This window comes from Charadrius vociferus, unplaced genomic scaffold (assembly GCF_000708025.1).
Source record: "Charadrius vociferus isolate BGI_N301 unplaced genomic scaffold, ASM70802v2 scaffold92, whole genome shotgun sequence".
Classification (NCBI taxonomy): domain Eukaryota; kingdom Metazoa; phylum Chordata; class Aves; order Charadriiformes; family Charadriidae; genus Charadrius; species Charadrius vociferus.
In genome coordinates, this window is record NW_009647874.1 from 1,793,933 (window position 1) to 1,806,473 (window position 12,541).

The window sequence follows — 12,541 nt, forward strand, 5'->3', positions numbered from 1 at the left end:
ACTTTGACTCAACATTAACAGCTGATCCCTTTGCTCTCTGTGTCCAGTCTCCAGACCCAAACCCTATCAAACAAATTGGACAAAACTGGTTTCACCCAGGTGTAGTCGATCTATTTCGCTAAGATGTGCCCAGCTGAACAGGTATCTAAGGTTTACATGGCTTCCTTTGCCGTGTTTTGGAAAACCAACAGCACAGCAGCTGAGCAGAGAAGTACATATGCCTCGCAGCCCTGAGGCATTCGCTGCTACAGTAGTTCTGTACAGTATCTGAAAGACATACATTAACCAATTCTCCAAATCACCACGCATGCCAATTATCTTAGACAGAAAGGGGCTTTGTGGTCTTGCCTCTGTAAACAGAACCAGACAGAGAGACCCAGAGCTGTTCTGCTGAAGGCCAGGACAAATAAAGTATTTTTCCTCCATAAGGTTGTCCCAGTTTTGCTTCTATTTTTTCTAGAAAGAAGGAAACATAGAATATTTGGGACATTGTTCTGGTGTTGTACCCCGGATTGTATTATGCAGGATTTCAAAAATACAAGAGAATTCAGAAATGTCACTGCATAGTAGCACGTAGCATTTTCTAGGTATTTTTATCTTAGGATCTAATTTCTCTGGGATTAGTAGTGTTCCTGTCAATAAGAGAAAGCATTTCTTTTCTGGAAAAACAAACCTCCATTGGAGTTTAGCATCTGCAGTTATTTAGCTTTATTTTAGCATTATTTCTGTGGGTTAGGGCCAGAGATAACAATCAGTTTTATTAAATTTATACTATTTTCTCCTCTATAATTTTCTGTTATCTGCTTAAATACTCGTATTAGAAACACAAATTTCTATGCTTAAGTAATATCAAGTATTTGATCTTTCTCTTTGAGTAAGCCTTTGCTTATTCTGCAAGAGAAAAAAGGAAAACAGCAGTTTCAAAAGGCTTTAAAATAGAAAATAAGAGCAAGCCTTTCCGCTTGAACTGTGCTCTTCCTTGCTATGGTAGATTGAAAAGTCATGCTCCGAGTTATTTCAATGGACTCCTTTTGTAATTGAAATGTATGCAGGAATGTTGGTAAGACCATACATCCTCCAGTCATTTCAATATCAACCTCAGATAATCACAGTGTAAATTGTGTGGGGTACACTTTCAAAGTGTCAGTGCTCAGTTCTTCTGTGGCCTCTGTAGTTACTACCACTGTTGTTTGCTCTACCACTGCTGGAGTGGCTCTAAACTGGAGCAGATCCTTATTGACTGCCAAACACAACAAACCACACAGAAACCACAACTGGAGTGTTCCTTCTGTACTACTATAACCGGGATTACTTTAGCCAGGCACATGAGAAGCCTTACCACATGACAAACATTTTCTGTTTTACTTAACATGATATTAATAATAACAGTCTTAAATAGCAGACTGTCCACGTTCCAATCCATGATAGGCTGACTGTGCAATCCAGACAGGAACCAGGTAGGCTTTGGTTATCTGCACATGTTAATGCAGTCCATCTGCTCAGAAAATTGCTCTAAAGTACTTAAAGAGAGACATTGGAATGTTATACCATAGGCAAAATAAGTCAGCCATGCACAAGGAAGCTGAGTCGCTGGAAGAACCTAACTGTGATTCTGAAGAAAGTTTTAAGTTAACTTTAAATAAAGCCCATTAAAAACTAAACATTTTTTAAAATAGCTTTTAATATTTAGCATATATATAGAAAGGCCTGAGTGGGATATTTAGGAATAGGTTTCTTTACTTGGGTTTGATTTTATTGTTTATTATTACTATTATGTTCAAATATCAAACCAGGATTTCCTGGCTTTTGTTGGGGAGCTTCTAGGAGATCTACGAATATCTAGTCTGAGTTTAAAACCTTCAGAAGCAGCGGTGAACACCTCTGTAATTAGATACTTCTAATATCCTAATCTTAATGTGGACACTGGTAAAGCAGCCTGGGCTTGTTAACAGGGCTGTTCCAAGAGAGCAATGACATATTATGTTATAAGGCCTTGATTTCTTGAAGACAGGGTGCCAAAATCTTTTGATGGGCTTACTACATTTGATTGTTCTTCCACAGCAGCAGCAAGAGAAAAAGGCTTTGACTTTCTTCTCAACTTAGAAAAATAAAGAGTGCAGCCACATCTGTCTAAGCATCCTTGTCTTATTTACAAGCTCAGCATAAACCCCAGACCACGGGATACAGGTATACCCAACAACGTGTTCCCTACAGTAATCGTGACTCCCCTTTTTAAGGACCTACATAAAGATGATGGTATGAACAACAGCCATAGTGATAAGCTTCAGTGTCTCAATGTCCTTGCAAAAGTATCTTCCTTTTCTTCTCTTTCATTGAGAAATGCACCTTCGTGCAGCAGTAATCCGGTAGCCACTGGCAGGGACAGAGGACCTATGGAAGGGAAGAGAGGCTGGCTGAGCTTCCTGCAGGATGAGCTGTGTCTCACTTGGTCTCAGCACCTGATTAGCTTTTGCATTGGCCACCTTCAGCATAAGGACAGAAATGCGGCCCATGGAGGGAGACCTGGCTGTTCTGCATCCATCCCATAGCCAGAAGCTGGCCGCTGGAGGGTCAGGGAGCCAAACAACACCTGCCCCATGGCCAGCTAGACCTCCAAGTAGTCAGGTTCCCTTTGCTCTCCCTCTGCTCCGTCATGGTATCTGTGGGCACTTATCCCATGAAGAAAAGCATAAGCTATACCTGCCCAGACAAAGAAAGAGGGCTACTGACTCTTAGTGTGTTTTAGTAAATCTAAACTATGTGTATGCTTTGGGTGTTTATGGTATTAATCTACTCCAGCTAACTTCTGAAGTTGAGGTGGATTCCGACTGTATGTTACTTCTTTTTCCTTCTTGTCAGTGCTACTGGCAAGTGGTTGTTTCTTCTTTTCCTAAAGTAAATTAAAAAGGAATAAACTTAGCTTTCCCCCCCTCTCCCCTTGCATGGCATTATGGCCCGGTCTGGAAAAATGATTACCCCTTAGAAGAGCGGCTTGCAGTTGCTGCAACAAGATGAGAGATAACAAATGTGGCAATATCTGCTAAGTTACAGGAAAATAATCATCTCTTGCCAGAAAGACCAGCATAGTTTGAACTGCTAGTTCATAGTTGCAAAGGATATCATAAATCTTTGCATTTTAGCCTTTGGAACATTAACATAAATTGTTTCCAAATGCTCTAGACCTGCATGGCTTATGTCACTGGAGTTGCCAGACACAAATCTTCCTTTCTCAGGGGAAGGAAAATAAACAGATAGAAAATTCTCCATGTGCACAGTTCTTCTGGAAAAAAAAAAAAGGTCAGGTGGGAGAAATGTGCATACATCTTGAAGGAAGACGGCTGTCTCCGAAGACCTTTTATTTCCTGCGCAGGTGGCTAACAGAACATCCTGCTCCAGAGGCACAGGTAGAGCCCCAGCCCTATTGACCTCACCGAGGTCAACAGCAAATCCCCCTTTGGCATCCACAGGGGCTTCATTCTGCATCTCCAGAGACTGTTACAACAAGAGATCAGAGCTTCACTTCACTGAGTAAACTAAACAACTCCTACATTTCATAGACAGTTTCCCTTGGCTTCTGCCTCTCTCTTGGGCATGTGAGTCTGTACCTCTCAGAGTTCAACAACCCCTAAGAGGGGTTGAAATAAAAGACGTACAGAACATCTCTTATGAGGCTTGCAGATGCAGTTCAAAAAGCAGGCACAGTCTGGGGCAGCTAGGCCCCTTTTCCAGTAGTCAGTGTCATGGGATGGGGGAACATCAGATAATTTCTTAATGACATTATGAGCCCTAATTTTTATGAGGTAATATGATAACTTTAACAATTACTGCTAGTAAAATGAGACTGTTTGAGCAAACAGGGGGAGAAGTGGAAAGCAGCATAGTTTTTAAGTCAGCCTACTAACTTTTTGGTAATTTTCATGACAATTCTTACTTCCGGGAAGACACAATGTGAGTAGTGCTAACATTTGGCATAAGCTGTAGCTTCTTTTCTGGGCATGCAACGGAAAGCTCCTTTCCTTTTGGAGATGTACTTGTTATGTCTAATGTTGCAGGGAGGAGACTGTATGGCAGCAAAATCAATTTCTCCTTCATGATAACATTGAGAGAAATCTGCAATACAATCTAGAGGCCCGGTTGTACCACAAAGAGGTATAACAAAGATGAGCTGCTGGCCCACAAAGCTTTATGGTCAACGTATGAGACACAAGAGGAAGAAATAGATCAATGGCAAGGAGGTTGAATTCCAATTTGTGTCCATCCACAACTGTGAAAGTCTTATTTTTTTTCTTAATGCCCAAAGCAGTACATAAAATCTGTACTAAGCTAAGCACGATTTTTGGATATGACAGGAACCGACAGACTGGCAATGTAGAGGACCATGTGCACCAAGTGACAGGCAAAAACACTGCTCAGTATGATTTCAGATTCCTTGTTTGTAAGACAACAGGGAAATTATTTGTTTGAGATTCCTGCTAATTCTTCAGTAGATAGGTCCTGTAATTACTTTAGATTTAATTTCTTCTCTGTGGAGAAGAAAAAAGCTGTCAAGTGTCCTCAAAATATCACATAGTAGATTGTGAGATCCAATCTAAGGCTCAGATCCAAACAGCCTGGAATTTGGGATGCTTCACCCTGAATTCCAGCTTTCTGAACAAAACCACATGAACCTGAATTCCTAACTTTAAGAGATATTGGATGTGAAATTTGTGCCAGATCCAATAAAAGATTCACGCAACTAAAACCAAAATACAGATCTTGGAAACTTTCCTTTCTTGTCTTTTAATTTCTCAGATCTCTGGAGTTGTCCTTTGAACCCCATTCAGAGCTGCCCCTTCATAGAGCAGAGTTCACCCCTAAATGTGTTTGCGACATAGAAATCAGGTCTGCCTCTCCCTGCTCAGGGGACAATTCACTGTGACAATCTTCAAGTACATTTAACAAAACTAGATCCCTCTCAGGAAAGGGAGGAAAATGCTCAGGTATTTTCTAAAATAGCGGCAGTGACTATTCTACTAAATAACCTTTGCCTCTGCTTCTGTGAAAAGCACCCAGAAAATAATACAGCACTCAAGAAGAAACCTTCTGTGACCAAGAGACTGGAACATCCACTTCTGAGTCCTTCTTCCAGTCACAAACCACTTCTATATTTTACATTCAACAGCCTTCGATAAAGGACAGAAATGGTATAAATCTGTAAAGGAATCACACTTTTATTTTTTTTGCTTTTACACATCTTGATGGGAGAGAATGTTTTCACTCTTCGGTATTGCACATCCACTTCTAATTCAGGGCTAGAAACAACTAAGTCTGAAAAAAAAGGTGAAAAATGCAAGTTCATATATGGTTCCTGCTCACACTTTAACTTAGTAATAATGTAAATGAACTGCTCAACCAAATCCTATCATTTGGAAAAAATATCCAATGAAGTCTGGTAAAAAGTACAGATTTCTGCCCTAAACACAGACTATTTGGACAAAGCTATCACTCCTCACAGGCTCAGCCATACGTACATGCACCAGTTTGACTGGTCTGACTCCATTCATTTTGCTGAAATTACTCCTTGAAGGAAATTGGGTCCTCTAGTTCTTTCATGGGAAGTACAAATGTATTATGTAGGTTGGGGGTGTGAACAGGCTCAAAATGGAGGGGCAAATAAATTCACCATCACCTTTTACATGTTGTGGTAGAGACTGCACCTCTGCTTCAAGAGGAGACTTTACTTGCTGGAAGTAGTTATTACGGAAAAGTCACTCTGTGCCGGCACTGCTCTCCTCCCTTACACTTTCATTGCCTTGGAGACAGGCTAGAGGGAAACTTTGGGTAGTCATTTTGCTTCTCTCTCCAGCGTAAGTCTTCTTACTTTCCTTCTTTTTGCTATTATCAGTCCGTGTGATCCTCTCTACTCCTTGAGGATGAGGAGCACCTAACATACTCCTAGCTCCCCTTTGGGATAAGAAAGTTAATTAGTTCCTAGAGCATCCGTAGGGTCAAAACCAGTTGGACTGTTACTCCTTCTGGATTGTCCATAGCACAGACGACCAGCAGTCAGGATTTTTCTTCCAAGCACATTTTGGGGTTCAGTAGTTTGTCTCTCTTTCTTCTTTAGTAGTTACTTGGAGTTCAAAAGACTTCCCAGCAGCTGAGCCATCACTTACCTACTTCATACACATATAAAAGCACTCACGCCTTAGTCTGTGCTAGTCACCAAAAAAAAAAAAAGCAAAAAGCTTTCTAGCCATCAAAACAACCTTTGCTCATTCTGACTGCCATAAAACCTTAATCAAACCCCAGCTACGGGGAATAAAAGACAATAATAAAACCTGAAATCCTGGAGGGGAACTCAGGATTTCAGAATGCCCTAAGGGTGAATCCCACTGCCAGAAAGAGAGGACAAACTCCAGAATCGAGCAGGCTGTGCCAAGAACACTAAGCAAGTAACAACTTTTTGTTTAAAACTGAGAGCTGAAGTTGGCAAAAGGACTGCAGCTGCTGTAAGTGTCACTTGTGTGTGAAAAGCAGAGGTAGCCACTTAAGCCATTAGTATCCAAAACATTTAAGGCTTTATTGGTCAAATGTGGCTTAAAGAGGAGATCAGGCCTGGCAGGCAGTGAAGATCTTGCAGTCCAGGTGGAATGTGCTTTCTGCCTGGGAAATTCCCCTTCCTAAGCAGGCAGCTATGCCCTGCTCCAGCTGTAACCTCCAAATGGATTTCAGGTGCAACACACACTGCAAAGCCTCAGGTTAAGAAAGAAGCTGATGACTCCCATGAAACCCAAAATAAATTGTCACAGGCAATAATGAACATTCATGCAAGCAATCTAAGGCATTTGTGTCATCATTGCTTGTGTGTGCATCCAAAAAATGCTGAAGACGTAACAAGACCTGAGGAGCAAGCAGCGGTTGTCCCTAATTCCAACAAGCTTCTACTTGCTTGTGCCCATCCGTAATCATTGTTTGACCTTTGCCTGAACCAGGGTAGCTAGCTACCGTTTGTGTCCCTGCACGCCACAGCTGTTGGCTAACTCATCAGCTGCATCAGAGAAGAATCACATATACAATCACCAGCCCCACATCTTCTGCTGTTAACAGCATCCACAGTCCCATGCAAGAACAGAGGTGGAGAGCTGGTGTCTCACTGAAGAGCAATGATTGCCAGACATTGGCTCATTGAGGATGTAGGAAAAGAAGGAGCAGAAGCACATATTGGTGCCCAATAGCCTGTGCATGACTAAAGTCTACCAGCAATGCAAACCTTTGTCTTCTCTTACGGAGGAGATGTTGCTCCTTCCAAAGATTAGCTGGCTCATCCTTTTAATGTACTTGGCTCCCTCCATCCCCTACAGAGACAGCTTCTTGCTTTGGACCTATTGGTGAAATCCCATTCACAAATTCCATATGAATTCTTCAAACTCACTATTTACTCCTTTCTCTTGTATCTAACACTAGCTCTGGTCAAAGATGAATTAGTGAAGGGCTAAAGTAGATGTGTTACTGACATTACCCAGCACCGCAAAATTTATAGTCCAGTTTCTTCCTATTGTGTTCATTTATCTGACTGAAAGTTGAATTAAAATTGAGGTACAAAGTGATAAACCAGAATTGATAAACTGTTCTTGGGGGATTGGGTCAAGTGTAGCTCAATCTGATGTACGCCTATTTCTGTCTTCGTGGCAGGACAGCTGGACTCCAGACACCAACATGACTGAACGCTTTGACTGCCACCACTGCAAAGAGTCCCTGTTTGGTAAGAAGTACATCCTGAGGGAGGACAGCCCCTACTGTGTGAAATGCTACGAAAACCTTTATTCCAACACCTGTGAGGAATGCAAAAAACCTATTGGTGCTGACTGCAAGGTATGCCAGATTTGTGTCTTGTTACAGAAATCTTGAAAGACATGGTGCTCTAAGACATGGTGCTATCACCTGGAAGGATCCATGAGTCCAGCTTAATGGCTACCTAGGGCTTTCCTTTGGTGGAAAAGCATGCTTTCTAGACCCCTGTAAGTGTTTTTCACCACTTCATTTGGCAAACCCTTCTTTACCAAGCATGTTAATAGAAATGGAAGAACACCCCACTCTTCCCCTAAGGCACAGGATGATTTGATGATGTGACACTAGGAAGAATCTCTAACTCATTAGGAGAACCCAACTGTCCTTGGGGCCAGCTGGGATCTGGAAAGGTGGCAGATGCTGACTTTGCCTACCTTTGGGTCAGAGGGAAGTAAGCCACTGTTGGCTTTGCAGTGACCACAACTCAGTTGTCATCAAGAGACAAGACATGCTCAAGAAAAGCTGCCATCTCATAGACCACAAAAATCTGGCTAATACTGGCCCAAGTAATAAGTCAGTTAGAACACAGAATAATTAGCCTTTTAAATACAGAATGATGATAATGGAGTCTAACTAAAGGTTGCAAAGAAAAGAGCAGAGGCCTTGCTTGCTTGAGCTATGCACTGTTGCACCACATGGAAACGCCTACCTGATATAAATAAGGTGTGACCACCTGCATTTCTTTTAAATTAACCAAAACAACCGGAATTCATGCCAGGTTTACTCCGACTGAATGAAGACAGACGATATTTGAGCCATCCAGTGAAACGTCTGTGGGACTGCTACAGACAGGCTTCACCCAATATACATCCTCCTTGCACAAAATTGACCTGGTCAAAGTCGGCCAAAAGTTTCACTGACTTCTAGTTTGCACTAGAACACCAATTTGCATTGCACGGCCATGGGATGCTTGACTGGTATGAGGAGGTCTGACGTTTGATTCCCTGCATTGCTGATCCATACCTCTAGAAACACCAACTAGTTCCCGTTACTGATACTACCGCTCTATCACTAGTTCAGAGATATAAAAATATATGCTCACTCAGTTTGGGAAAAATAAATGTCTTATATCTTCCAAATTGGTCTACCCCACCTATTGGCAAATCAGTAGAAAAGCCCCTTTCAGAAGCCTTAAAAAGGTGAGAATGTTTCACCATCATGACAGGGAACTGGCAGTAATCTGTACGAGGGTATAAAACTGCCAGCTTTCCTACAGCTCATAAATATTCAGATTAGAGAGGAGATACAGCTGGCCTGACCTGAAAAAGCAAAATATTTCTGCCCCATTCCAGAATGTGCCTTTGTTTTAAGGTCTCTTTCTAATCCCCTGAGAAGATATTTCCATGTGTTGATATTCAAGAATTTAAAAACTTGGACTAGCTTCAACAAATCTCGGACAAAGTATTCAGGAATTAATCAGGCTGAACTTTTCAACCCAGATTTATGGATTTAGGGAGCGTGGGTGTTATCCGATATACTGTTCTTCCGTATTTTTAAGCAAGACACACTCTAATAGCAGATAGAAAAAAAAAAGCCCCCTGATACTCTGCAATATATTTATATACGTAAAGAACCAGAATTATATGTGGAAAACACAACTATAAGATAGTAAATAAAGATTTCTTCAAGAGCTATAAAGCGTACCAGAAACAAACGTGTCCTTTTTTTTGTTTCTGTGACTGCAGTTGGTGCCTGTCCCTGCTTTATGCTGCAGCTTTTGAACCTGTTGAGCAATTTTAACCAAATTCTGACAGATGGATAAAAGTTGCAAACTTAAATTCCTGCAAGTTTTCGGGAAAAAAAAAAAACAAACCAAAAACAAAAAAACAAACCCACGTGGTTAGGTAGAAAAAGAGATCGTATTGATGTTCCCACTGAGAGGAAAACTAGAGTGTTTTTTCAATGATAGTAATAGACATGCATTTGAAAACAATTGAGAATACATTTGAGAGTGCCCTTATAAGTGCCTCAGCCACAACGTAAGTTTCATTCGAAGCTTGTGCATGGTATGACTGAGCATAATTCAGCTATGAAACAAAGTCACAAAAAATCATGCTTCTGCGCCTCATTAAACTGTGTCTCTATATGGGTATATAAACACATAAGAAATATACACATATATACACCTGCAGACATTCATGTATTTATTTTTATGTATACCTTTTTACACGTTGCATTTAGCATTTTCCCCCGAGCAAAGAAGATAAAGTGTACTACGTTTGGGAATAAAAACAGTACGTTTACTGGATGTACAAAACAGACTCCATATTTACTTACGTGTTCTGACACAGCATTTATACAGCTGTAAAATTTGGAACTAAAACCTAATGGAGTGAAAGCGTTATCAGAAAGGGTCACATCCAGGGCTCACCTCAGATCCTCCTTCTCAAGCGCCGCCTTGGCCACTGCTGTTTCTCTGCCCTGAGAAGAGCTGAACTGAGAACCCAGCTGCAGGTGAGATGCTCTTAACTTCCCCCCACCAGCCCTCCCAATTAAAAGCAACCCTTCTGTAGCTGAAAGGTTTACACCAAAGTAAAACAGGTGTTGACAAGAGCAGTACCACTTTGCCCTCTCTGACGCTACTGTGGTGTGTCAGCACTGGTGCACAGCATCACCTCACCCGAGTTGAATCCCAGCCTGCTCAGACACTGGTAATACTCCAACTTTGACAGCACCAGGCTCTGAGAGGACCAAACCGATGCCAGATTTTCACCTTGTGTTTTAGTTGTGGTGCAGAGAGCGCAAAAGAGAGCTAGCCTAAAGACAAGCTTGCTTTGAATTCAAATCAGGGGAGAATTTGCTTTGCTGTCTTTCTATATTTCTATGGCAATTTATGGGTAACTGTGAACGTAACTAAGTAGTAACTAACTTGTTCTTTTTTTTAAATGCTTTTTTTCAACCAAAAAAAACCCCAACCTGAATTACAACGTGTCTGAATGACACCTTTGGACTTAGGCCATTTCGTTAACTGTAAACAATTCTTGCTGCTGTTTATGCAACTTTCACCGACAGATTAATAAGCTTCATATACTGAGTGGTAGGAGGCACTGGCAGGCAGTAGAAAAACACGATGCCATTTCTCACAGCTATTACACATTATCCATATGCCAACAGGTTCCAATCAAAATTTACTCTTTCTCAAAAGAGTTGGCATTTCGTCGCCTATGTCCCCGGTGAACGCTCCCCACACCAACAGTTTCACGCTTCTTTCTGGAAATCCATCCATTATGTTTCATACGCTTAACTGCTCAAGTGTGACTTTGGATTGATTTTGGCTTTTTTGCATAGTTTCCTTGCAGGCCCTATGGCACAGAAACCGTCACAAACACAGGAAATACCTACACTAATCCAGTGCTTAATGCAGTCCACAAGTTGGCCTTGGGAAGCAGGAGGGGGTGAAAACTCTCTCTGCGAAATGTGGGAATCAAATTAAAAGTGCATTGTGAGATAAAGCTACTGTGTCAGCACAACAAATCAAAAGGGTCAGTCTCACACTCAAACTAAACAAAAAAAAATAAATAAAGCCTCCAGTAATGTGGATCAGGAAAGGAAGAAAATATTTGTTTTTCAAATTTTTCATGTTTAAACCTTGTCCTGAGTTGCAACACTTTTTTTCAGAGCATTACTGAACATCAGACTTGCTGTTGTAAAGTGGAACGTTAAAAGAAACAGACACTTTCATCTCTTCCTGTATCACTAAGGTGCTGGCTTCGGCACGCTATTGCTTATTTTTACCTTTCCTAAACACACTTTTGATATGGAAGTAGCAGTCTAACATATATTAATGTTTTGCTACAGGGTGTGCAATGCTAAAATCTGTACAGCATTTCATTGTCGAACCCCGTTTCCTCTGCTCAACCTTCTGAAAAGAGCGTTGCGGCAGGCATATACAGTTACTCTTCTGGTAATACTTTCTCTAATCTCCTTCTTCCTGTTGGGTCCCTGTTGAAAGCCAGTTCAGGAGAAAAGGTAATACAAAACGGCTTAAGTTCAGTTAGACTTAGCCAGAGTAGAAGACAATACAGCTGCAGGATATGAATAGTCTGTACTTAACCCTGTTACCCGGTAACTCTGATCTTGGGGCTTTTCTAGTTTAAAAAACAAAAGAAGTCACCAGCAGCCCCATTCTAGAGGCCCAATAAACCATGCTGGATCAAAACTACACAGAACTATGCAGGAAGTATCAAGTGTGATTTTGCCAATGTTAAAAATCTTGACATCTTGACAAATCTTTCTTTGGGAATGACATAATGAAAATAAAATTGCTTGAAAAGCGCATAACGGCTTTTCAGAACCATAAGTTTCAAATCCATTTTGCAAGGTATGACTCTAAAAAACTTTGGATACAAATAAGATCTGCCTTAAGTTTTGCTTGCACCATATTCTTACAGTCAGTTATCTGAGTGTGTGCAAAGGACCTCCACTTGGCCCACGCTCTGACATCTGTTTGAGAAACATCTTAGGATCCACTGTTCATTTGGTTGTCCCAAAGGATGCTGAGCAGAAATTTTCAGCTGAGGTTGATTCTCAGATCAGGCATAGAAAAGCACCCATTCACATTTAAGTAGTTTCAGGGACTGCTAATCTGGTTATTTTAACTTCAAATGAAACCAGATAAGGGAAAGATTATTTTCCGTGTTTAGAAGAAATGTAACCGTATGAAGTACTAAATATTTCTCCCTGCAAATTTTGCCGCAAAATGTATCGCAGC

The 12,541-nt window shown here is 41.1% G+C and overlaps 1 protein-coding gene across 2 annotated transcripts in view; it reads left to right on the forward strand.

Annotated features, from left to right (window-relative positions):
- The window catches only part of FHL2 (four and a half LIM domains 2), a 44,362-nt gene that overhangs the window by 21,393 nt on the left and 10,428 nt on the right, over positions 1–12,541 (forward strand). For both annotated transcript variants that reach the window (XM_009883068.1, XM_009883067.1), the window contains exon 2: positions 7,675–7,854. In XM_009883068.1, the coding sequence (XP_009881370.1) occupies positions 7,699–7,854 (156 nt within the window). In that variant the 5' untranslated portion in view covers positions 7,675–7,698. The remainder of the gene's footprint in view (positions 1–7,674; positions 7,855–12,541) is intronic.